Below are 24,632 nucleotides of genomic sequence, written 5' to 3'. Positions count from 1 at the left end.
ACTCGATGGACTGTTTAAAAAACAGCTATGTTGAAACAATACTTTGTACTTAGTGCTCAACTGTCAAGTTCAATGCCCCAGAGAGCATCATCTCTATCGGATTATAAAACTCTTAGTAGTATAAACCAAATCAACGAACGAATGATCATCGATTGCATCAAAATAAATTTCATTCTTACAAAAGATCCAATTATGCTTTACGAAAAGTCGTATTATACCATCAAGGAACAGCCAAATTTTTCAAGGTTCATTCATTACCGGCCCGACTTAATGCCACTTCCACTTATTGTTCGCAAACGATATTCCCAGAAAACTCGGCGAATAACAGATTTCCAGGAACTAATTATGAAAAATCACCAATACGAAAATGAAGAAATCAAACGTGCTGCAGGATTGCGCAGTTAATGAAAATCGCTTTTATGCCGAATTATGAATGATTTTATTTATAATGACGGCACATTGATATGCACACGCGTAAGCTTTCACACGTAGAATGTTCTCATCGCTGTAAACATTATCGGGTACTGCGGAATAATAAAAAAAAAACCGGAAAAGAAATAAACATTTGCTCAAATAGATGCTTTAAGCCTGCTCAGGGCTTTCTTAAATTTTTTCGATCGAAAATTCAAATTTATGGGTCGGAGCAAGGATATGGCAAATTTTCCCAGACGCGTCAAGTTATTTTTATCCTGAAAGAAAAAATTAATTATAACGAGGGGAAAATATAATATGTACGATTGAGAAATTCAAGCGCATACCCAATCAGATAGATGTGTTGCCCAGAGGTCAGGTTGAAATTAAATTACCATTTAATTAAGTTTAAAGGAAATTCAAGAAAGATAGATGAGGCGAGGGTATCGGGTGGGAAATGGCACTATTATAAAAAGTCCTTTGTCACTGTTAACTTTCCCAGTAGCGAATTGTCCTCAGTGTTGTGTGGACGATTTCGTAATTTTTTTTTATACCGTTCGTGTGTCGTCGTTATCATTTTTTTGTTATTGTTGTTGTTTTTGAAAAAGTATTTCGAGGATTTTATGTCGTAAGAGAAGTGCCGAGAGAAAAAGGACTATCCACGGATTTATCATCGTTCGATTTTTCTCCGTCTGGTTCTGGTTATAAAGAAGGAGAAAAATCATGAACAGAAGCGCCGAAGATGTGAAGAACGACTTTCCCCACCTGGGAAAGGTCTACAAATATCCTGCTCCAGAACCCGGCGAAGAAGTCGTCATTTCCGGTATCGCTGGTCGCTTCCCGGACTCCGACAATGTCAATCATCTCAAAGAGAATCTTTACAACAAAGTGGATCTGATCTCCGATGACGGACGACGATGGAAATTAGGTAAAACCCGTGATACAAAGAACAAAAAAAAACCCTCTACCATTTAGTCGAGAGCGCAAAATTATGGCAATTTATGTGTACCAGATCATCCGGAAATTCCCCAAAGAACTGGAAAGATCAACAATGTTACCAAATTCGACGCGTCTTTCTTCGGGGTCCACTTCAAGCAAGCCCACACTATGGATCCAATGTGCAGAATGCTGCTGGAGCACACTTTCGAGGCATTGGTGGATGCGGGCGTTAACCCGAGACAATTGCGCGGTACCAGAACCGGGGTCTTCATCGGTGCATGTTTCTCCGAATCTGAAAAGACCTGGTTCTACGAAAAATTGCAGGTATCTATCCGGAACGATTGGAAGATATTAGGACAAGACTGAAATGTTGCGTATGATTTACTCCTTTACAGGTAAACGGTTTTGGTATCACCGGATGCAGTCGAGCTATGTTGGCGAACAGAGTTTCTTATTGGTTGGGTATTCATGGACCATCTTACACGGTGGATTCGGCCTGTAGCTCAAGTCTTTTCGCGATGGACCAAGCCTTCAGGGCGATAAGGAGTGGCCAGTGCGACGCAGCTATAGTCGGGGGCTCGAATCTTTGCCTCCACCCTTACGTGTCCCTTCAATTTTCTCGCCTTGGTACGATAGACAAATTCGAAATGTTTTTGCATCTAGGGGGAAAAATATATGATTTTTTATCAACATTATCGTATGACTAATAGGTGTTCTGTCGGCCGATGGTCGTTGCAAATGTTTCGACGAAGAAGCAAACGGATACACTCGTAGCGAGGCTGTTTCCGTGATTTTCATGCAAAAGGCGAAGGACGCCAAGAGGATTTACGCGCAGATGATCCATGGTAAGACTAATTCGGACGGGTTCAAGGAGCAAGGAATTACTTTCCCATCGAGCAGGGTCCAGAGTCTCCTGTTCCGCGAGTTCTACGAAGAGTGCGGAGTGGATCCTTCCACGCTGGCCTTCATGGAGGCCCACGGTACTGGTACCAAGGTCGGTGACCCCGAAGAGGTCAACGCCATCGATCAAATCTTCTGTCCTGGCAGAGACAAGCCACTCTACATCGGCAGCGTCAAATCCAATTTGGGTCACTCCGAACCTGCCAGTGGCCTCTGCTCGATCGCAAAGGTAATAAAACGTTATTTTTATAACGTTGGAAGATTATTTAACAACAATTTGAATATTTCCTTCCGAACTATGCGTTTCGCAATCGATTCCCATTTTTAACACTGCTGATGTAATTGGATTAACAAAAAAAAATGTTAATTAATTGCTTAATTAGTACGGACGTGAAAATCGCACAGCTCACAATGAGTCAGATCTTGGTTTAGATTTACCTTTGAACAACAGGAAGTTATTATGCCGCGTTCTATCGTAAGAAGTTCAAGTTCTAACACAATAGGCAAGGAATTTACACGTGTCAATTATCGATTTATGCTTCAAGGAGACTTTAATGTGCGAAATCGATAATAGCAAATTATTCCTTCTATATTAAGATTGTTCCAGGACGGAATGAAAATGAATTTATTGAACTTTTCATGATTCTTCTTCAAGGTTATCATTGGAATGGAGAACGATTTGATACCGCCGAATCTGCATTACAATAAACCACGCGAGGGTTTGAAGGCTGTTGAAGAGGGAAGGATCAAGGTTGTATCAGACCCGATTCCTTTCGAAGGTGGATTGGTAGGTGTGAATTCATTTGGCTTCGGCGGAGCCAACGCGCATATCCTCCTCAAGTCTAATCCAAAGTCAAAGGTCAACGGAGGAATGCCGAAAGACAATTTACCAAGATTGATCGTCGTTTCCGGAAGAACCGAGAATGCAGCTCATTCCTTGATAGACGATGTAATTCAACTCTTCAAAATTCATCATCATGCTCTCACATTTTTAATATATTTATCGAGATACTATATAATTATTGTAGGCGGCTAGTCGTCTTGTGGATGCCGAGTATGTTCGTCTCTTGCAAGACGTTCACATTCACGAGATTCCTGGACACATTTACAGAGGATATGCTGTGCTTCACACTGACAAGGAAGGCACCACTGCCAAGGAAGTGGAGTATTATCCTGGTGACAAGAGAGAACTCTGGTTCGTCTTCTCTGGAATGGGTTCCCAGTGGGCCACTATGGGTACAAATCATTTACATCCTAAAACCTTAAAAAAAAAAAAAAAAAACATCATTTATAAAACTCTCTTAAAACAAAATCAATAATCTTTCCCAAATATTTATTTTCACCAGGTGCTATGTTGATGAACTTCCCTGTGTTCGCCAATGCCATAGCCAAATGCGATGCTGTGCTAAAACCACATGGAGTCGACATCATTAATATACTAACGAATAATGACAAAACAATTTTCGATAATATTCTCAATTCCTTCGTTGGGATCGCCGCGATTCAGGTATACTTGTTGATAGGACCAAACTGGACAGATTCATCTTAAATTCTTAAGAAACGAAGATTTGACTGTTTGAAATTTGCAGATTGGTCTGGTCGATCTCCTAACATCGATCGGAATTGTACCGGATAAGATCATTGGTCATTCCGTGGGAGAACTTGGATGCGCTTATGCCGATGGTTGTTTCACTGCTGAGCAAATGATCCTGGCTGCTTATTCCAGAGGACGAGCATCCGTCGAGACCAAATTCATTTTTGGTTCCATGGCAGCTGTTGGTCTTGGCTACAACGATGTGAAGGACATGTGCCCACCCGACATTGAAATCGCTTGTCATAACAGTGTAAACAGTTCCACTATCAGTGGACCAGCCGAATCGATGAAAGCCTTCGTTGCCAAGCTTCAGGTATTTCCCGAAAACTTTAAACACCGACAATCCAAGCTAATTGGACCAAAGAAAATTAATAGTACATTCTATCACTGTTCTCCATCATTTTCAGGCCGAGAAAATCTTTGCCAAGGAAGTACCATGCAGCAACATCGCTTATCACAGTCGCTACATCCAAGAAGCTGGACCAAAACTGCTGGAGTACTTGAGGAAGGTCATCCCCGAACCAAAGGAACGTAGTCCCAAGTGGCTCAGTACCTCGGTTCCACGTAGCGAATGGAACACAAATGCAGCCAAATATTCTTCTGCCGAATATCACACGAATAATTTGCTCAGTCCGGTACTTTTCGAGGAGACTTCCCGTTTGATCCCGAAAGACGCTGTGACCATCGAAATCGCTCCTCATGGTCTTCTTCAGGTACAGTAATTGAGCAGAGAAACTCGTAGATGGAATTTACAAATTTTTTTATATCGTTAATGTATCATCCTCTTTTGTTCGAATTCTTCAGGCTATCCTGAAGAGATCTCTGAATCCCAGTGTGACGAACATAGCGTTGACCCAACGTGGCAGAAACAACGTGGAGATTTTCCTGCAGGCTATTGGTCGTCTGTACAACGTTGGATTTAATCCGGATGTAGCTAAATTGTATCCTGATATCGAATTCCCAGTGAGTCGTGGCACACCCATGATATCTCCTCACGTGAAATGGGAGCATTCGGACGATTGGTTCGTCACATCCTACAGGATGCAAGAGAAGATCGTTTCTGGCGAGAGATCAATCACCATCGAATTAACAGACGAAACCTACGAATATATGGCTGGCCACGTGATCGATGGTAGGAATCTCTTACCAGCCACGGGATACCTGGCCATCGTATGGGAAACGATAGGAATGATGAAGGGAGAGCTCTACACGGAAATCTCCATAGTTTTCGAGGACATCCGGTTCCTTCGAGCCACTACATTGCCCAAAGACGGATCGGTGGACCTCATCGTTATGATTCAAAAGGGTAATTTTCATCCCTTCGCTAACAAATGCTCGAACGCTTTGCTAAAAAATTCAAATTATTTTAGGAACCGGAAGGTTCGAGGTCATCGAAGGTACAGCAGCGGTCGTGACTGGCAAGATTCAAGTTACGTCACATCCAAACACATACAAGACGGGCATAACCGACCAACTGGACGAAGACGTCGAATTACCCATCAAAACCAAGGACATTTACAAAGAGATGAGGCTAAGAGGGTACCAATACAGTGGAGTTTTCCGCAGTTTGGACTGCTTGTCCGTTGATGCTCTTCAAGGCAAAATCGTCTGGAGAAACAACTGGGTTGCTTTCATGGATAACATGCTGCAGATGGTGATTCTTACCAATGACAACCGAGGCTTGTACGTACCAACTAGAATCGAAAAAATGGTCATCGATACGAAGTTCCATTTGCAACAAATTCATAATTTGAAGGGAGATGGAAAATGTAATTATTAAAGAGAGATTTTAATTTGTGATATGTTGTAATTCTGTAATTGAAAGGAATTTCTTTAAACTATTTTTTCCAGTGTTCCCTGTTCGTGTCTACAAGGAGTATAATCTGGTGGTGTCCGGAGGAGTGGAGATATTTGGTGCCAAAGCCAGTAGCATATCGAGACGTAAGCCAGCTGGTGAACCAGTTTTGGAAGAATACAAATTCGTCCCATACATCGATTGGGCAGAGACCTCAGTGAGGAACATCATCCGCCTTGCGACTCACATAGCTTTGGAAAATTCACCTATGACCAACGTGAAGACCTTGGAATTGGTGGATGACGATGAAACCAAAACAGAAGACCTGATCTCTCCAGTTTTGCAGGAAGCCTTGGGCGATATTCCACTGATCCAAGCAAACGTGACGATTCTAGCAAAACCAGATCGATTCCAGTTAAACGAGCTACCACCAAACGTCGCTGTTACCGAACTGAAGAAGCTGCCAGCTGATACCGGAGCTTTGATCGCTGTTGGCAAGAATCTCTTGGCCAACAACAGGTCGCACTTGTTCAGTCAGCTTAACGTCCTTCTCAAGGACAATGGGTATTTATTGACCCTTGAGAGTAGCATCGACGAAGATGCCCTCGCATCCCTTCACGACCACCAACTTAACGTCGTCTTGGGGAAACTGGCTAATAAACAATTTTACGTATTGATCAAAAAGAGGAAGAAGACTCCAAAAATCACCAAAGTCGTTCGTGTCCAAAACGATAACTTCTCATGGCTTAAAGACGTGCAGGACATCCTTAATGCTGAAGAGGAATTTGAAAGTGGAGGAAACGTTAAATTGGTGCTGGTCGGGGAGAAAGATTACGAGTGTGGTTTATTGGGTCTTTACAATTGCTTGATGAGAGAGCCAGGTGGTGAAATCATCAAATGCGTTATGATCCAAGACGACAATGCTCCTGAATTCTCATTGGACAAACCACTTTATCAGAAACAGCTTCAACTCAATTTGAATGTGAATGTTTTTAAAGATGGCAAATGGGGCTCCTACCGGCACCTTCCTCTTGAACAGGCTCAGACTAAAATGGTCAATCACGCCCTAGCCAATGTGCTTGTATGTAGACACATTTCATTAAATTTCTTTAACATATTTATCAGGAAGAATTATTTATCTCATTATCAAACACCGTAATAATTTTTATCAGGTTCGAGCAGACTTATCATCACTGAAGTGGATTGAAGGAGCGTTGAGACCACAGGAGATGGACGATTATGCCCAAGTCTGCTATGCAGCTATAAATTTCAAGGATGTAATGGTAGCAACTGGTAAATTGTCTATGGAAGTTATAACCGTAGTAAAGGATATTTTGGATTGTCCCATTGGATTTGAATACTCTGGTTACAACAAGAAAGGAACTCGCGTTGCAGGATTAGTCGTTAACAGGTAACATAAACATTTTCCAATTGAAATATCAGTATTTGCACGAACACTAGATCATGGCAATTATGGATGAATCTTGTAGAGCCTTCTCGAACTACGTGAAAATGGACCCTGACTTGACTTGGGAGATACCAGACAATTGGAGTTTGGAGGAGGCTGTGACCTTCCCATGCACCTACGCAACCTGCTACTACTCCCTCATTTTCTTCGCGAGGCTGAAGAGGGGCGAAAAAGTGTTGATCCATTCTGGAACTGGAGGAGTTGGACAAGCAGCCATCAATCTTTGCCTTTACTATGATTGCGAAATCTTCACCACCGTTGGAACTCCGGAAAAGCGCGAGTTCATCAAGAAACACTTCCCCAGCATAAAAGACAGTCACATTGGAAACTCAAGAGACACCTCGTTCGAACAAATGATCGCACGTGAGACAAACGGCAAAGGTGTAGATATTGTTTTGAATTCTCTCGCCGAGGAGAAACTTCATGCATCGGTGCGCTGTCTTGGAATGAAGGGAAGGTTCCTGGAAATAGGAAAGTTCGATCTGGCAGCCAATAGTCCACTGGGAATGGAGATATTCTTGAAGGAAGCTAGCTTCTTCGGTGTTATGATGGACAATGTATTCGGGGCACCACCGGGACAGAAAATAGTCGTGAAGAACTTGCTGCAAGCAGGTCTTGATTCTGGTGCTGTGAAACCACTCGTAAGAACTATCTTCCCCAAGGATGAAATTGAAGCTGCCTTCAGATATATGGCAGCAGGAAAGCACATGGGAAAGGTATTCTGAAAAAATGTGATATTAGAATTAAAAATAATTATTAACGCAAAATTAATGTTTCAGGTTATACTGAAGGTACAGGACAAGGAAAATCTTGGTGCACCAATGTTAGCATTACCACGTTACTATCCTAGACCAGAAAGGACCTACGTGATTCTTGGTGGACTCGGAGGTTTCGGTTTGGAGCTCTGCGATTGGTTGATCTCACGAGGCGCAACGAAATTGGTCCTGACGTCCCGTAAAGGAATGAAGAACGGGTATCAGAAGATGAAGATTCATATATGGAAGGGATATGGCATCCATATCGAGATCATCACCGGTAAAGATGCCTCGAAACAGGAGGACTGCGAGTACATACTGAAGAAAGCAGGATCTATCGGTCCGGTCGATGCAATCTTCAATCTGGCGGTGGTGCTGAAGGACAGCATTATGAAAAATCAAACGGTGGAGACATTCGAGGAATCCTTTAGGGCAAAGGCTTGGGCAACGAAGATGTTGGACAAGGTATCGAGGAAGCTTTGTCCACAACTGAGACACTTCGTGGTATTCTCGTCGGTATCCTGTGGTCGCGGAAACGCTGGACAATCGAATTACGGAATGTCGAATTCCGTGATGGAGAGAATATGCGAGAAGAGATCGAAGGATGGTCTTCCAGCCCTGGCGATCCAATGGGGAGCCGTTGGTGACGTCGGTTTGGTCGCCGATATGCAGGACAATGACAAGGAGCTGGTGATTGGTGGTACTCTTCAGCAAAAGATTTCGTCCTGTCTTCAGGAACTCGACAAATTCCTCACCCAGGAAAAACCAATTGTCTGTAGTATGGTGGTTGCTGAAAAGCGTACGGGTGGAGCTGGTGCGCTCAACCCTGTAGATGCTGTCCTGCACATAATGGGTGAGAGATATATTGATAATTGTTATTATTATTATTATTAATGAGAGAAGGATCAAAGCTCAAACTAATAACATTTTACCGCCTTTCTTTTAAAGGAATGAAAGATTTGAAGACTGTCAGTATGCATACATCTTTGGCGGAACTTGGAATGGACTCCATGATGGCTGTCGAGATTAAACAGACCCTCGAGCGTGAATACGAGGTGTTCCTCACCGCACAGGACATTCGAATATTGAACTTTGCGAAACTCACTGAAATATCCGCCAAGTACGAGGAGGCAAACAAGAAGAAACGCGGTACCGAGAAGGAATCTGCGGGATCGGACAAATTGGTCGGCCTTAACTTGTTGCTGAGATTAATCGGATCTCGCGATCTGAGCAACGAAGTTTGCGTACCCCTGCCGATTTCCAAGGTCGCGGAAGGCAGGAAAGAGGTCTTCCTTATTCCAGGTATGGAAGGATGTGGCGATGTGTTCCTTCCATTGGCAACGAAGATCAAAGCACCAGCCACGTGTCTGCAACTCGGTGTTAACCTCGAGCACCATAACTCCATCCCTGAAATGGCAGATTTCTTGTTACCGGTGAGTTTCTTTGTCGTATTCCTTTTGATGCGTTATTTTATCGAAAAATTAACGATGATCCCTTTGATTGCAGTACGTCCTTGAACGAAGCAAAAATCGAAGAGACTTTGTCATTGTTGGTTACTCCTTCGGATCGCTGATAGCCATTGAGCTTGTAAGGAGATTGGAGGCTGAAGGACTGATTGGAAGATTAATTTTAATAGATGGTGCTCCCGAGCAAATGAAAACTGTTTTACACCAACAATTGCATTCGTCTTCCGAGGAGGAATTACAGAGTAACGTGTTGATCGGTATTATGGATATCTTAGCCCCCACCGCGAGTCCCAAGGTAAAATTGTCTTTTTAGGATAAACTGAAGATCAGCGTGATCATATGTATAAATTCTGTTTCTTAGCTATTGACAGCATTGGAAAAATTAACCACGTGGGACGACAGATTATCGGCCTTCCTCAATATAATTCCAAAGAGCGATGAAATCAAATTGACACACGCCAATAAGAAATCATTGTGCACGGCAATCTATAAGCGACTGACTGCCCTTGAAAACTACGACATCTCGAAATCACCCCCAATCAGAACACCGATCTTACTTCTGAAACCGTCGCTACCATCGTGCCGCATCAAGGAGGAAGATTATGGTCTTCAAAAGGTAAATTCTTCGGATGTCGAGATTAACGATTAGAATTACTTTCTTTTAATTTGTTCCTCATGCATAACTCTCCATTCTGTTTACCTTAGATAACGAAGGACAAAGTGGAGTTTTTCACAATTGACGGAAATCACGTGACGATGCTGGAAAATGATAAAATATCACAGGCTATCAACGGAGATCCGCTGGAAGATGCGAGCGCCTTTAAGGCAAGAATAATGGAAGAGGGCAGAAACGTGACTCCTATCTTCGAGGAGGGACGCTAACGATCATAGATCTAGATTATTCGAGAAAAAAGTATTTTTTTCCAGCTTTATTAATTTCGTCCAGAACCCCTTGCATTCATTTTTTAATCAAATTGGATAAATAATAACGCATATCGTGGTGTAAAAACATGTTTTAATCAGAATTAATGTTAAAAATCATCATAAGCATATAAATCATACATACGTCAAACGATCAATTTGCGATCCATCATGTTACACTATACAAAGCTTATAGGAATTACATATATAATCAATATATCATCCAATTTATATGAATCGTGTAATAAAGCTATGTTATGTTGTCAACATTTAATCTCTTGAACGTCTTCGCTAGTTCATTGTCCCTACCATCGTATGGATATTGTCAAAAAAAAAAAAAAAAACTCAGTTAACGAAAGCATAAATAATCAGAGGCTTTAGTAAGCTGTTAGTTAACAGATTCTAACGATACGAAAAAGGCTTAATATTCTTATAAGATGGATATAATCATATATTTGTTATTTTCTTCAATCAATTGTGCATTTGTTCATAATTTATTTCAACACTGGAGAAAAATCTTCCAGCATACAAAAATTAATGAAACTCTTACTATAAATACATGCATTCGCGCGATCGTCTATCATCCCATGTTTAACAAACTCGCAAATTCATTTACACTCCTATTAATGCAGTCTTAATAAAAATTGTCACATTATGCAACATTTCACGAAATTGGCAGGAATCAGATTAGAATGCACAACGTAAAGGGATCCAATCGCAATTAACGGTGTGAAATACCTTTGTCCTCTCCTACAGATATATTGCATTGCCCAACGATATTTATATTTTCCGCAATATTGTATCAAATGTCCAGATTATGACTAAATATCCGGCTCTCATAAGTCCATCGGCTCCAGGGATGTAGAGGCGCTCGTTGATGGCATCAAATTTAAATCTGGCATTGCTTCGTTATTGTTATTATTACTGTTGTTGTTGTTATTATTATTGTTATTATTATCACTATTATTATTATCGTCGGACGTGGTTGGAGTAGACTGAGGTTGCGAGACCTGGCCTGAGATTCGCAGTTGTCGTTTGGGAGGCGGATGCCAGAGAACTAAAGCCATGGAGGGCCTCTCCCTGAAAGAGAAAATCTGTCAAGCTTTACAATTTTTTTTTAAATAATAGAAGCACCGCATTCTGTTAATCTACATCTATCTATATATACACAATATTCAATAATGTTTTATAAATTTGCAACAACTTACAATTTAGACACTAGGCTTTGTGGCAAGATAGGCTCTTGTTGCAAACGTTTAAGCTCCTCTGATATGATTAATTTTGGCTCTGGATTTCTTGCTGTTTGTATATCTAATATATTACTGGCACCTTCCATATCTAAATCTAAACTATTTTCATTGATTTGTGCAATGTCATCGATAGCTGATGATGTTGACGGTGTAGGATTTTGAGACTGATAATTATTACTAATATGTAGGTCTTGAAAGTGTGCTGCCATTTTCTCCTCTGTTATAAATTGTTTTGTTTGGTGTCTGAAAAAATTAGTGGTATATTTAGTTGTATAAGTTACTTATAACAGCTACTTAAATCCTTAGTTTATGCTGTTCTAGTATATCTTTTACAGCAAATATTAAAATTTTTTTAATAAATCATGTCTACTTACGGCTCATATAAATCTGGAGCCTCGAGTTTTCTTTTAATACAACGCATATAGGCAGAACTTGTTGTTGGTCTTTCTGCTTGGAATCGAATTAGTTCAGGTTTATGTATACTAGGTATACTCCATGGCATTGTCATTGCTGGAACCTGTGGTAATTGCATCCAAGGATTTTCTTGTTCCTGTGAGCTGTGCTGTCCCATCATGTGTCTAAATATTGATGGGGGAGTATGTAAGTTGGTTCCTCCCATTGTATTCTAAAAACAAAATTTATAATTAATATCCATTCATTTTTACAACAGTTTCAAAAGATCTTTTAATTAAATAGCACTACAAGAAAAAATCAACAGGTGTGATTAACAAATATAATTGATTTTCAACAGAGTGAAAGTATTAAAATATGATCAGAATAAACTTACTGTCATTTGTACTTTAGATTTATCCAAGTTTGTTGGGAAGATAAAAGGATCCACAATTGGTTCAGGATGTATATTCTAACGTTTATCGTAAAATCCTGAAAAGTAAGACATTTAGAAATGGTTCTGTAATTTCTAAGTAATACAAGATATATTCAATTATACAATAACTTGACGCTAACCTCACTTTGGATCAGATGAACGTACAGTTGATTTTATATGCGTTAAAAGAAGTTTTACGTTTTACAGAATATGGTACAATTGTGATACTCACTTAAAAAAAAAACACTAAAAATTACACTTGTAACCAATATTGCTCTGGAACATCTAAGCGAAAGTTTTCTGCTCTTTTTCGAGAATAATCGTGAACAATGGCGATATTTCTGGCAGTAGCAATACTCGACTTAAAGCTTTAATCTTTTAGATTTAAAGCAAGAAAATCTAACAAAATCTCTGTGACATACGTAAATTATTATGATCTAACTATGTTAACAGACGTGACAATCCTCTCTATGTAAATAAATAAACATGGATTATAAAGTGATTAAAGGCAGATTTCAGCACTCACACTCACACTCTCACGTTAACCCTTCAAACTTGAGCAATACACAGCGATGCACAGGCGCATAGCACACTTACATTATACAACCAAAACAGTCACGCACAGGTAAAGCAAAGTAAAATTGATCTTATACGCAAGCGCGAACAGTGCTGCTTCACCTTCACTAACAGTAAAAAAAAAGTATTCTACCCATTGACACTTTAATCATATGACGTACCGATTTCTTTTTGAACTATTTTGTAGAAAAAATCTATAAAACAAATTACGTTAATATTTAATTTAAATACAAAAATATTGTATAGAACAGTACTCTTTAAACCTATAATAATAATAAGTTATAGGAATATTGATCGTACAAGTGTTTATTAAAATTAGGATTACGTATTGAAATTATTATACTATATAACTACAGTATACATATTGTGGGACATGTATAACGCAAAAGTTTACGTAAAATATGCAAAAAAATGATTTCTTTTAAATCATAATGACTCTTTTCCACTGTTGTAAAAAAAGATGTCATATACACACTGGACCTATATGGTTTTTATATTACAGTACCAATGATCAATGTACCAAGATAGTGTCATAATGGGAAAGAAATACAATTTATCTACATTTGCAGTCTAGTCACGCATGATCGAATAACTCGAACGAAAGATCATTTGAGAAGCTTTGGAGCAAAACTAAATAAATCCATTTTTATTATGAAAACTTGTAACAGCATCAGTTATCAGCTAATTAACTAAAGTACATAAGGTAAACTTATAGCGTCATTCTAACAAAAATAAATCAGTAAAGTTTAATTGTTCGGTTTTACTTCAAAGCGCCTCATTTTTTCCTCATGATACTTTTACTGTCTCGTTCCATTGTAAAAAAATGTTCTTCGCCATTAAAATGGCAGTTTTGCAAAGTGAGAAAAATGTGCGCTCTTGCGATATATCGCGTTCTCTTGAAATGCAAGCCATTTATAGCAATGCAAATAAACGTTAATTTCTCGAAAATCATTTGCAAGCGTCTTTCAGGATTATCCGTCTTAATGTCACCTTCTCGGTACTGCTGAAACGCGTGCAGTTGTTCAAGGCAATTTCTGTATAAAAGATATTAAAAAAAAAATCAACCTCAATATCATAAAAAAAAACCATTTATTACACTGCCAAATTTGTATATACGAAAGAAAATTAAACACAGACAATGTAAACATTAGAAGACTCGTTTGATCATGTTTCAAAGGAAAAAATGTATTTTCATAATTATACGCGTAAGAGACATGAACATCAATTTGTAATATGATGGTACTGTGCGATTAAAAGATTTTCATATAACGAGCAAAGACCAATATGCGATTGAGAGATATATAGAACATTGGAATGCGAATGACACTGCGACGCTCACATTGACATTAATAAAGCGTTCAGATACACGTATTATCGCTAAATATTCCTTTCACGGTGAGATATAAGTACGTAACTTCGTTCCACAGCACGAAATGAATTGTTTATACGCGTCCAAGCGATTACGTGTGCTTTTGTAACGCAAATTGCATGGCGAATTATTTCAACAGTCGGCGTGTATAAATATGTACTATGTATATAGTATATAAGAAGGTTTCGATAAATAATAGTCATACACATCCTCCAGCACTCGTCTGTACGAATTTATGACGTTTCGAGCTCTGAATTTTCCACGAATTCATTCGCCACAATGACGGTCTTTGACGTCTCTTGTACAGACTCGAATATACAACAACTAAAAATACCCCCAAGCGCTAATTGCCCACAATGCTTTCAGGCAATATTGTTTCAGCGCTAACATCGTAGGCTTATTAATTTACTATTTTCCCCGCTCTCCGTATATAAGAATTTTATTGGATGCAGCGTAGAATTTTCCATTCCACTCTGAATTTGTCGCACTTATACGCTAGAACGAAGAATTTATAATAGATAGATGTTATCTGCGCAAATACAAAAAGTTGGAGCGTCAAATTGTAACATGATTCACAATGTTTTATGGAAAACTCAGAATTACTAAGAAGAACAGACGCGTTCATCGAATTATAGGAATACATCCTGTTTATGATATACATTAAGTTCGAGAGAGGAAATAAAGATAGTTAGGCGTTTTTTTTGTCTTGTTTTGTCTTCTTTTTTTTCAACACAAATGAATCACGCGTGATTCATTTATTTTTTTCGGATAAAGGACCGAAAGGACGAAGTAATAGATAAACTGTACGAGATACCGAAGGGAGAGTTACATCCGTGGCTGAAGTTATACGAGAGTTGCATTTTTAGTCCACGTTACTTATACATATAAACGGAGGCCACACAGGTAGTTATTATGCAGCCGATATGGCTCAGTCCTCAGAGGCAATTAATACTATTGTTATGATTCAAGCAGGTACGTAACGTAACGTGCAGCACAGCTTGTGCCGTTTCAGTCTTCTGCCGGAGCCGGAGCTTCCATGAGTGTCAAGGCTCCGAACAGCTCCGTTCTCCAACTACCCATACACCACACGTGCTATCGACGAATCGACACGCCTCCCGAAGCCCAAATCGACAGCATAATTACAAAAGTGGTGGTAACTGTAATATCCTCCAACGTCCGTTAATCGAGTATCATTAGAAATTCACCGTTACGTACATATCGCTTGATTCAAATCAATCAGAATGACAGGTGTCTTGTTCGCCATCGAACGTGTACCCGCGCAATCGTACGACGAGGGGACGCCTTAGAGTCGACGGTCCTCCAGAGTGAGATTGTTCTCCAAGGTGCTGTGACTCGAGAGTGAACGTGACGAACAACGCAATGGTGATGCGTGGTTTTAACAAATAGTTCAAATATACATCGAAAGACCGACTCAAGAATTATCCACTTCCGTTTATCGAAACATGTCTTATGACTGTGGGAAGTCGTCGTCGTCGTCGGTGCAGAGGTACTCAACGAACGCGAGTACCACCGATTTGTTGCAAAGTGACAGAACGTTGGAGAAGCATGGAGGAGAAGGCAATTCGAATCCTAGTTACTCGAACAGCGACGAAAACGTTGGCAAGTGTACAAAGTCGACTCAAAGTGATATTTCTCATTGTACATGGAGACCTCAGTACAGTGCGCAAAGGTCAAGACCCAATTCAGCTACGTTCTTGCCCAGACACACGCAGCCCAACGAAGCAAGCTACTTCGGCTATCATCCAAAGCATGTATTGTATCCGTCGCAGAGTGAGTTGGTCTTGTCTCCGAGGCACAAATATAGCAAGCATGTGACTTTAGACATGAAATCCATATCTGGCCCACCGTATCCTGTGCTTAATCACGTTCCATTGAGCAATGCGGTTTGTACGTGCCATTGTGCCTGTCCAGGGCCACATGCCTCATCCGCTCCTGCTTCCCATCACTCGGACGAGCAGGACGGTCCTCAAGGCTTGTCCTGGAGAAGACTTCATATGAGCAGGGCTAAATTAAAAGCTACTGCTACAACATCCGAACTCTTGAGTGGGTTTGCCATGGTGAGTCTCCCCACACCTTGTACCTGAAAACGATCGAATAATTAAAATCCACGAGTACAATCTTATTCCTCTGCTGAGACTCATCGATAGAAAAAAAAACAGTTCGCGAGATATCCTACTTGGCAGTTATTCAATCACACGAATTAAATTTATCACCGCACAGACATCGGGATTGCTGGTTATTATTCATCTTTATTGGTTCTGTGGAATACTTATCGGGTGCTTCAATGTTTATTTTCCAAGAAACCGAAGCCTGAAAATCTGTATATTGCGCAACGTTTCCTGAAGAAAATCATTAAATCTTCAGCAATGACAAATTCTATACATAATATCTCTAGGCTCATCTCTGATTACGCAAGGAAGCAACCCTTTTCTTTCTCTTTGATCGAGATCGCGCTAGTAGTTCCTTCTCTCTTTGCACGCTATACACATTATACTTATCGTCGATATTTGTAAACATTTACATTTCTCTTATTATTGCGGAGAGACATTAATCATAAGTTCCATAATACCGAATTACGATTTATCTTCAATTTGACATCCTCTTTTTCGATATTTCAGGTAGCGATGGTGGAACTTCAAATAAACGAACCAACAGCAGTGCCGGAATGGCTTTTCGTAATGTTTGCTGTTTGTACGACTGTTTTAGTATCGGTTCACATCTTTGCTTTGATGATAAGCACCTATCTTTTACCTAATGTCGAAGCCATCAGTAAACTGCAGGTATCGCGCCTCATCTCGGAATCTCCGCACGAAAGAATGCGCGGATTTATAGAGCTGGCTTGGGCATTTTCCACGGTTCTAGGATTGTTTCTATTCCTGGTGGAAGTGGCTATACTGTGCTGGGTCAAATTCTGGGATTATTCCTTCACAGCTGCCACAGCCAGTACGGTCATAGTTATACCAGTACTGATTGTTTTTGTAGCCTTCGCCGTACATTTTTATCACTCGCTCGTAGTTTATAAATGCGAAGCCTCTTTGTCCGACATGAAAGAGTTGGAAGATATAAAAAAAAATTTGGATAACGTATCAATGGGCCAAACTACGGTCTGATATTTTTCACATTCTTAACTCGATCACTGCAAAGGACATCGCTCAAAAATACTGTTAAATTATTTAATTATATATTTTACCGTACTATCTACTATATTATTATACATATAATAAGTTCCTCTATTTTATACAACTTTTTGTAATAAATCCAAAACGAATAGCAAGTACGTTAATTTTCTAACGAAAACAGATGATATGTTCGCGCGCGCTTGCGAAGCAACGGGTATTCAAAATAATATTGCACAGTCGATTGTACGGAAACGCTTTCACTGTAACAAATGGATAAAATTAGTCACGGTAATTATAAAATCAACGATAAAGTAAAAAAAGTAGTGATGTAGGAAAAACACAGGTAAACTTTTTCAATAGCTTTACTTTTTCCAACACAATCAGAGAATGACTGTGTTTTATTATTTATAAAAATGTACATGGCTGTATGTACACATGCAAGTCAAGAATTGCAACAGTACAAGCAAGTGCTCTTAATATAATAATCATACCATACATCAGTTTATTATTAAATTCTATTACGTTGTAATCTCTGATTTTTTTTTTCATTAAATCTGATTTTTCTTTCTGACAATTCTACTATACGCTTTATCATCAATAATGCATAGACTTTTTTCTTCATATTATCACTTATTTTGTGGTAAAAGTAGAAGATTCAGCAGTTTGATGTATAGCAGTTTCTATATATATGTACACATTTTAGAATTACAATGAACACATAATATAATAAATGTAGCACTATAGTTAGTAATAAATTAATAGACTTTGAAGCTTTCAGGGATTGAAATTTTACTCAATTTAAAACGTATGAATTAGTATAGGAGCTAAGCACAGGTCTTTCACTTTTACCAAAAATTAAGTTTATCTTTCTTATAGTATAATAGATTTCTACAGTATTATATATATATATTTTTTTTCATTTACTTTTGTACAAAAAGAATGATTGACAATTCAAACAAGTTATTGTATAAAAAAAGTAAGAATAACTGTGCTTGTACGTAAAAAATATTCCTCATTTTTCACCCAAATAACAAGAAAAATGCCGTAGTTTGTTCCTTATTGCACAATACCACACACTTACAGCTAATAGTTAGAAAGATTTATCCTATAGACATAACGAAATTGATTATAAGTTATTTGTCAAGAACGTTTTATTTTTTGATGAATTAAATTTTCATATTTTTGGAGCGGTAAAAAAAATCTATTATAAACAATATTAGGTTCCAACCTGAATTGTATATACACTGGAAGAATATCAACTTACAACAACACAATTATACATATTTAACCCTGCTTTAATGTTATAAAGTTTTGCTCAACGGATGTCATTAAGCAAATTATTCAAATTAATGGTCAACCTTTGCATATAACAAATCATATTATTATTATTTTTAAACCAAGTCTTTAAACATTGCCATTATAAAGGAAGTAATTAAATGATTCTCTCTGTCATTATTCAATGTCTCACGGCAAGTGTGATATTATATAATACCCATATGCATGTATGTATACATGTAATTTGAAATAAATTGCTTGTGCTATGGACAGGGTAAATAGTTAAAAAAAAGGAAAAAATTTAAAGAACTAATAAGCTACGCAATGAAAGTTATACCAAACTGGTGATATTAACATAAGACCTTTTTGCTACAGTTTCAATGATATCAATTTAAATGTGCTACTATATTTTTATCAAAGAAAATCTGCCAGTCCCTGAAAAACTTAATAATATTCTGTTATTTATAATTCTTAATACATAATTGCATAATTTAAAATTTCATTTTGCAGAATATAAATCTTCAATCGATTTTTACAATATAATAATATAAAGTATGATTCTAGTCAAGCATTAAGTGATGTCTAATTCGTTAAACTAACAAATCTTAATAAGACCAACTTATAAACTATTTGCAAAATGAACTTGTATAAAAAAAGATGAACGAACTCTCTGATTTACAGAGACAATTTTTAAAATCGATTATACATATATATATATATGTACTTTACTTTCAGTCTTGTTTCTAAATAAACTTATAGTCTTTATAGAGTCCTATCCATAGCAAGCGCTTAATTACAGTAGTCGTTAAAAAGCGATTAATCTCGTAAAGATTTAGATTGTTCTTTGAAATAAAAATGTAGATATTATATATTCAGTTCCCTTGTAGCAATACAATTTTGAGAAACTTCATTTCTTCTGACGCTATTTGCTATTATTTCTAAGTGAGGAGCTCAGTCAATCTCAGTGGTTTTGGCTGTAACGTTCAATGGACTACAAGTCTGAGCTGTTGTTATTGAAAAATTATAATTAAAATATTTATTTACAGAAATCGTGCTTTGTTCGTTTCTAAGCCGCGCGACTCTAAACTAAAAAACCGTAATCTAGACATACACACGCGCATACATTCCTACAGACACGTACAAGCCCACATTAGTTTTATCAGATTCATATCTGAAATTGTTTAGTAATCATAGCTACATATTACATACAATTAATCTGATATTCGTTGAACAATAAATAACAAAAAACAATATTCTGCATCAACTTCACCGCGGATGAATTATTTAGTCACAATAGAGCACACCATAAAAATGGTATAGTAAAAGATACATCTGTGTAATTCATTCAAACTCATTATAGTAGTCATTAAGATAATAAGCAATTTTGATCGATTCATAACAGACTTGGGTATAATACTATTTGACTTTGCAATAATTAACAACCAATAGCTTTCCAAAGTTCTAATTAATAAATGAATAATACTACAACAAATAAATTTCGCTAAACGATAAAATATGATTGTCTCTCTAAATATAACAAAAGTTATCATGGAAAATAGAACACTTCTATGTCTGCTGTAAAATTATTTCCCGATTGTGTAAATAAATTGATAATAATAATTTACTCCCTTGACAGATAAGTATCTCAATACCACTATTATTATAAGATATCACGATGAATCTTTGCGTGATAATAAAGCTTTCTGGTTTTTGACTAAGACCAGTTTATATAAATACGACATTTTTGCAAATACTTTTCAATGCATACGTAAAATGAATAATGCATTTTCGTACATAAAAATTTTTAGCAAAAAAAAATTAATTTTCATTTTTTCACATTATTTAGATTGTTATCGGTATATCTCTTTTTATACAAAATAGGTCAGTAAGAGAGCCCTGATATAGCGATAAGAAAAATGTATGCCAATCCTTTCAACTTAGAATTTAATAATCACATATTATCATTGACATGATTTCAGAACCGCGACAATTAAATAAGATAAATATGTACACACTGCCTGAAAATTTAAAAATATTATTTCAAATTTTTAAACCTCAAAGACAAATTTATAATAGGTTATGTAGATTATTATAGATTCTTAATCACACAGCAGTCAGCATCGATTCTCATGTACACAAGCTAGTATCTTATATCTGGATGAGAAGATAGTTTTATGTTTCACGACTGAAAGCTTGTTTACTTACATAAAATGAGAATGGAAAAAATATATGACATTAAATGACAATGAACCTTTTGCAAAGATTTCTCACCAAATGAAGAATAATATACAGGAAACCACGTCTCTTGTCAAACTTCCATATGCTTTGAAGGTTGCTGTGATATGAATGGCTCACTCCACATTCGACGCAGATCACCCTGAAATATCAATATTAATACAACGAAAATAAGATTAATTTTTGATCGACAAACTAACGAAATTACCTTCAAGTATGCCATCGTAAGTAGTGGCAACAAAGTGAAGGGTACAAGATACAATAAGGCAGGCTGTGCAGCTTTGAACACTTCAGAGCTAACAGTAGCGGTAAGTAGACCAAGAAAATAACCAATCAGTGAACAATGGAAATAACTAATACGGCTTAGGTGACGAGGTGGAGGAACTCCCGTTTCGCAACCACCTGGCAATAACTGACTTTTCTTGTGTGCATCGTATCGTAGTACGAAACAGAGCAATAAGCCTGGCATGACAACATCACCGAGCCCTAACATTGAAAAATGTCCAGCTTGATGTATAGATGGGAAAACTAATTTTCCAGGCAATGGAAGCTTTGGAGCTTCCCTCGCAACGCCACCTAAATGTAGCCTTCTTGCTACAAGACTAACAGGATTATCAGCCGGCCTAGTTGCCACCTAAAATATGCATTGAATGAATTGATCGTACAATATTAATTCCATGTCCAATGAAATTAATTTTATTCCATAGATACTTACCTTTACCATTACGTTTGTGCTGAATATATAGGATGAAAAGAATACCCAGAATACATCATAGATGAGAAGTCCAGTGAGCAGAAGAGTAGATACCTTTAGACTCGGTAGTCGGACGAATGCGATAAATGCTACGCAAAGGCCCATGCCCATTGCATCCATGAGCAACCAATGACCTGTTAAAACCCAGATACATACTATGCTCACGCTGAGGGAGAATGATAGTAGTTCTGCACCAGTAAACCTTCCACATACTCCAAATGAAATTTTATTGCCATCTGAGCATGGTCTAATGATGTATTGACACATGGGTAAGAGTAAAAATGCCAATGCAACTGTTGCTATGACTAAAATAAAGTATTAAGTTTAAATTAAGCTGGTTCACATTTTTTCACATTTTGTCTAATATACTTACTCGCTGTGCATATTGCCAATAGCATTTGCATGCTATCAAAAAAGAAAAACATGATTAGTAGAGAAATGGAAGCACCAAGAGGTAGACAAAGAGCGTGCATTGTATCCAAAGTTTGGACTCTTCCTCCATTAGAACTATCCACATTTCCAGTACTACTGTTACTTGAAATTCCAGTCAGCAAGTTATTTCGTTCCTTTTCTTTCTCTCTTTCTCGTGCTTCTTGTTCCATGTTCAATGATCGAAAGCTGCCGTATACTATCAGTAGAATCGATATTAGGAAAGTGGATATTCTAGATGAATCCATTATTGAATATGTCCTAAAAGATTACCATTGTAGGCAAACTTAAAATTTTAATATTGTTTTACTTAACCCTCAGAGTGCACACCTCTGAAGTATATTATAAAAGCACATGAATTCAAAATGATCTCATATGATAAGAACTAAATTTTTTCAAAATGACATTTCACATACTTTTAGTATCAAATCAATCAAACTTTAAGTAAATCAAGTGAGTTTTTAAAAAAATATACTTTTTTCATCAAAAAAGATGTTAGAAGTCAATTATTCAATGCTAAGTTTCAATACAGTTTTATGGTCACAGCAACTCCATGTGCACAATAAGGGTTAACATAGATAATGCCGATCTTATAAGAATAACTAACCACTGATAGTCAACTTGATACGTGGCCATGTTTAAAAATGCTTGGCCGTAGCACTAAGCACTATATCAGGACACCTTTTGGCATTTAGATGTCCTTTTTCAGTGTGCTCTTCATTTGCACTAACCTACATCTGAGATCATCTGCGATTACATCTAAAACATATAGATTTAACTATTTTCATATTCAACATTCTTGAAGTAAATGAAATCCAACATACCTATCACACTTTATATTCAACATATCAATGATGGAACGTAGGCCAGTAGAAACTTGGATCACCCCCTTAAAATAATAAACATTGCATGTATAATTGTGCATGACACAAGATTTGCTTGTCCATTTAAATAGTATTTACACACAACGGAATGTCGTGTGTGTTGCTTTCATATCAGTAAGCAAAAACACCGATGATTCTTGCATAAAAACAATAACTCACCATCAAATAAACAAAGATAACAACAAGTGAGAAATTTTTTACATAAAGAATATCTAACCGAAATGCTCATATTTTAAAGTACATTTAAGTATATTAAAAAGAAAGACATTAAATTGAGCCTCGGTTTAGCACTGAGAATCGAGAAACAGCAACTTAAAACTAGAAAAACGAAGTGTGATTTCAAAATAAGCGAACTCCGATGTAATATGGCGGACAATAAAACGATACTAATACACGCATAGGCTAGAATTCAGGCGTCCAACAGGCAGTGATAGCCGTCACAATTACAGAAGTTTCTTGACAAAATAGAAAGATGCACCATTTTGGTAAACACAAAGGTCACGTGACTGGCCCTGTCCCCAAGAGGTTGCTACTCCCTTACTCCAGATTGTATCAGCGCCTTTTTTCGCTATATAGAAAATATATACGTGTATATACAACGATGCCTCGGTCTCACCTGGGCAATCCAAAGTATGGTCTGGGCCTCTCACGACGACGATTCTCATCACCTCATATGTAAACGATCTTTGATTTGATCCTCCAACGAAAGTTATCGATTGCCAATACTAGCAATTCCTGATTCGTGCGAATACTCTATTAGCGCGTGATAACGAGTTTGGGGATCGCAATTAAATAGACAGCAATAGAAAAGTCAACTTGAAGAACCGATGGTTGACAGGCGCAGGTCCACGCAGGTCTGCTGCAACCTCTTCTACCGGATGTTCTCAATCCATATTACCATTGCTGCCTAACGTAACTACGATAAAAATATCATATGATTATAATACAAAATCATTTTACATCCATTAAACCATCATTAAACATACATAAAATCCGTCAAATATCATAATTATGCAATCTAATCAATTATTTGCGCATTTTCATAGAACGTATTGGAATGAAAAATTATATATTTTATCAATATTTTATTTTATATTTTAATTAGACTCAATATATTTTTCGTTTAGATGACAATTATATGAGTCACTGTCAAGACTCAAGACAGACAAATTTTATCAGGCTTGCATTTCCTCTAGTACTGAGATCATTTGCCTCTAACGATATAGTTACGATTGAAAACTTACGAAAACATAAGCAAGCTTTAATGAGTTAAAAAGGATAGAGAGAGAAGATTGTTGTTTTAAGGACAATTTTTATGAAAAGTTTATGTCAGACGTGAAGAATATATATTATAAAGTAGAGGGGACCATGAAAATTTGTATCAATAGGATAATGTTAATTTAAGAAAATTAAATTGATTGTTGTACTTTTAAATAGCAAATATCCGCAAGGAGTATATATGTATACATGATAAATAAATTATTACTAATTATTATACTCATTAAAATCAACCTTTAAGTGTTAGCTTGACAGTTTACTGGACGAAAGTGAACCAATAAGGTGAACGATACCATTGGCCTTTTCCGTGATTGGTTAATACATATTCCGTTTCCTTTACTGCCGCTTACCTACCTACCGACCCGAC

General features: G+C 37.5%; 4 protein-coding genes across 6 annotated transcripts; 2 read left to right on the top strand and 2 right to left on the bottom strand.

Moving 5' to 3' along the window:
* The first annotated feature begins 992 nt into the window (after nucleotides 1-992).
* On the top strand, nucleotides 993-10,521 carry FASN3 (Fatty acid synthase 3). The gene is made up of 19 exons (XM_066738460.1): nucleotides 993-1,339; nucleotides 1,424-1,674; nucleotides 1,746-1,977; nucleotides 2,061-2,479; nucleotides 2,906-3,199; nucleotides 3,279-3,486; nucleotides 3,597-3,757; nucleotides 3,840-4,157; nucleotides 4,252-4,557; nucleotides 4,649-5,150; nucleotides 5,215-5,613; nucleotides 5,696-6,720; nucleotides 6,812-7,050; nucleotides 7,130-7,823; nucleotides 7,887-8,715; nucleotides 8,811-9,295; nucleotides 9,369-9,623; nucleotides 9,690-9,944; nucleotides 10,034-10,521. The coding sequence occupies exons 1-19, from the start codon at nucleotides 1,135-1,137 to the stop codon at nucleotides 10,208-10,210; spliced, it is 7,254 nt and encodes a 2,417-aa protein (XP_066594557.1). The 5' UTR covers nucleotides 993-1,134; the 3' UTR covers nucleotides 10,211-10,521.
* On the bottom strand, nucleotides 10,327-12,931 carry LOC136780241 (probable myosin light chain kinase DDB_G0279831). The gene is made up of 5 exons (XM_066738480.1): nucleotides 12,466-12,931; nucleotides 12,287-12,381; nucleotides 11,874-12,124; nucleotides 11,458-11,742; nucleotides 10,327-11,329 (listed from the first exon to the last, which is right to left on the bottom strand). Exons 2-5 carry the CDS (start codon nucleotides 12,290-12,292, stop codon nucleotides 11,086-11,088), a joined length of 786 nt encoding a protein of 261 aa, XP_066594577.1. The 5' UTR covers nucleotides 12,293-12,381; nucleotides 12,466-12,931; the 3' UTR covers nucleotides 10,327-11,085.
* A 300-nt stretch (nucleotides 12,932-13,231) lies between these two features.
* On the top strand, nucleotides 13,232-17,401 carry LOC136779968 (calcium release-activated calcium channel protein 1-like). Its single transcript, XM_066737960.1, has 3 exons — nucleotides 13,232-15,173; nucleotides 15,243-16,348; nucleotides 16,910-17,401. The coding sequence occupies exons 2-3, from the start codon at nucleotides 15,734-15,736 to the stop codon at nucleotides 17,399-17,401; spliced, it is 1,107 nt and encodes a 368-aa protein (XP_066594057.1). The 5' UTR covers nucleotides 13,232-15,173; nucleotides 15,243-15,733.
* SppL (signal peptide peptidase-like protein) lies at nucleotides 16,232-24,348 on the bottom strand. Of its 3 annotated transcripts, none has more exons than XM_066737957.1 (8): nucleotides 23,604-24,348; nucleotides 22,928-22,992; nucleotides 22,711-22,862; nucleotides 22,048-22,364; nucleotides 21,636-21,979; nucleotides 21,129-21,554; nucleotides 20,957-21,062; nucleotides 16,232-16,371 (listed from the first exon to the last, which is right to left on the bottom strand). In XM_066737957.1, the coding sequence occupies exons 3-7, from the start codon at nucleotides 22,737-22,739 to the stop codon at nucleotides 20,994-20,996; spliced, it is 1,185 nt and encodes a 394-aa protein (XP_066594054.1). In that variant the 5' UTR covers nucleotides 22,740-22,862; nucleotides 22,928-22,992; nucleotides 23,604-24,348; the 3' UTR covers nucleotides 16,232-16,371; nucleotides 20,957-20,993. The 3 variants fall into 3 exon arrangements, with proteins under 3 accessions (XP_066594054.1, XP_066594053.1, XP_066594055.1); XM_066737956.1 differs by lacking the exon at nucleotides 16,232-16,371 and having other exon boundaries at nucleotides 20,926-21,062; nucleotides 23,604-23,903; nucleotides 23,974-24,347; XM_066737958.1 differs by lacking the exons at nucleotides 16,232-16,371; nucleotides 23,604-24,348 and adding an exon at nucleotides 23,147-23,595 and having other exon boundaries at nucleotides 20,926-21,062.
* Between the last annotated feature and the right edge of the window lie 284 nt (nucleotides 24,349-24,632).

Source organism: Prorops nasuta, unplaced genomic scaffold (assembly GCF_024137725.1).
Source record: "Prorops nasuta isolate Cenicafe-Biocafe unplaced genomic scaffold, Cenicafe_Pnas_1.2 PNAS00018, whole genome shotgun sequence".
Classification (NCBI taxonomy): domain Eukaryota; kingdom Metazoa; phylum Arthropoda; class Insecta; order Hymenoptera; family Bethylidae; genus Prorops; species Prorops nasuta.
The sequence above is the reverse complement of the archived record's forward strand: the minus strand, read 5'-3'. Positions and strand labels throughout refer to the sequence as shown.

Excerpts from the sequence above, each read along its gene's own strand:
- FASN3 (XM_066738460.1), top strand. The coding sequence starts at position 1,135 with ATGAACAGAAGCGCCGAAGATGTGAAGAACGACTTTCCCCACCTGGGA. Across the intron at positions 8,716-8,810 it reads TGCTGTCCTGCACATAATGG|GAATGAAAGATTTGAAGACT; the intron begins GTGAGAGATATA and ends TTTCTTTTAAAG. Across the intron at positions 9,945-10,033 it reads AAGATTATGGTCTTCAAAAG|ATAACGAAGGACAAAGTGGA; the intron begins GTAAATTCTTCG and ends TGTTTACCTTAG.
- LOC136780241 (XM_066738480.1), bottom strand. Across the intron at positions 11,743-11,873 it reads GCTCCAGATTTATATGAGCC|ACACCAAACAAAACAATTTA; the intron begins GTAAGTAGACAT and ends TAATTTTTTCAG. Across the intron at positions 11,330-11,457 it reads CAAAGCCTAGTGTCTAAATT|GGAGAGGCCCTCCATGGCTT; the intron begins GTAAGTTGTTGC and ends TTTCTCTTTCAG.
- LOC136779968 (XM_066737960.1), top strand. The coding sequence starts at position 15,734 with ATGTCTTATGACTGTGGGAAGTCGTCGTCGTCGTCGGTGCAGAGGTAC. Across the intron at positions 16,349-16,909 it reads TCTTGAGTGGGTTTGCCATG|GTAGCGATGGTGGAACTTCA; the intron begins GTGAGTCTCCCC and ends TCGATATTTCAG.
- SppL (XM_066737957.1), bottom strand. The coding sequence starts at position 22,739 with ATGGCCACGTATCAAGTTGACTATCAGTG. Across the intron at positions 21,980-22,047 it reads ATTGGCAATATGCACAGCGA|TCATAGCAACAGTTGCATTG; the intron begins GTAAGTATATTA and ends ACTTTATTTTAG. Across the intron at positions 21,063-21,128 it reads TTACGATGGCATACTTGAAG|GGTGATCTGCGTCGAATGTG; the intron begins GTAATTTCGTTA and ends TTGATATTTCAG.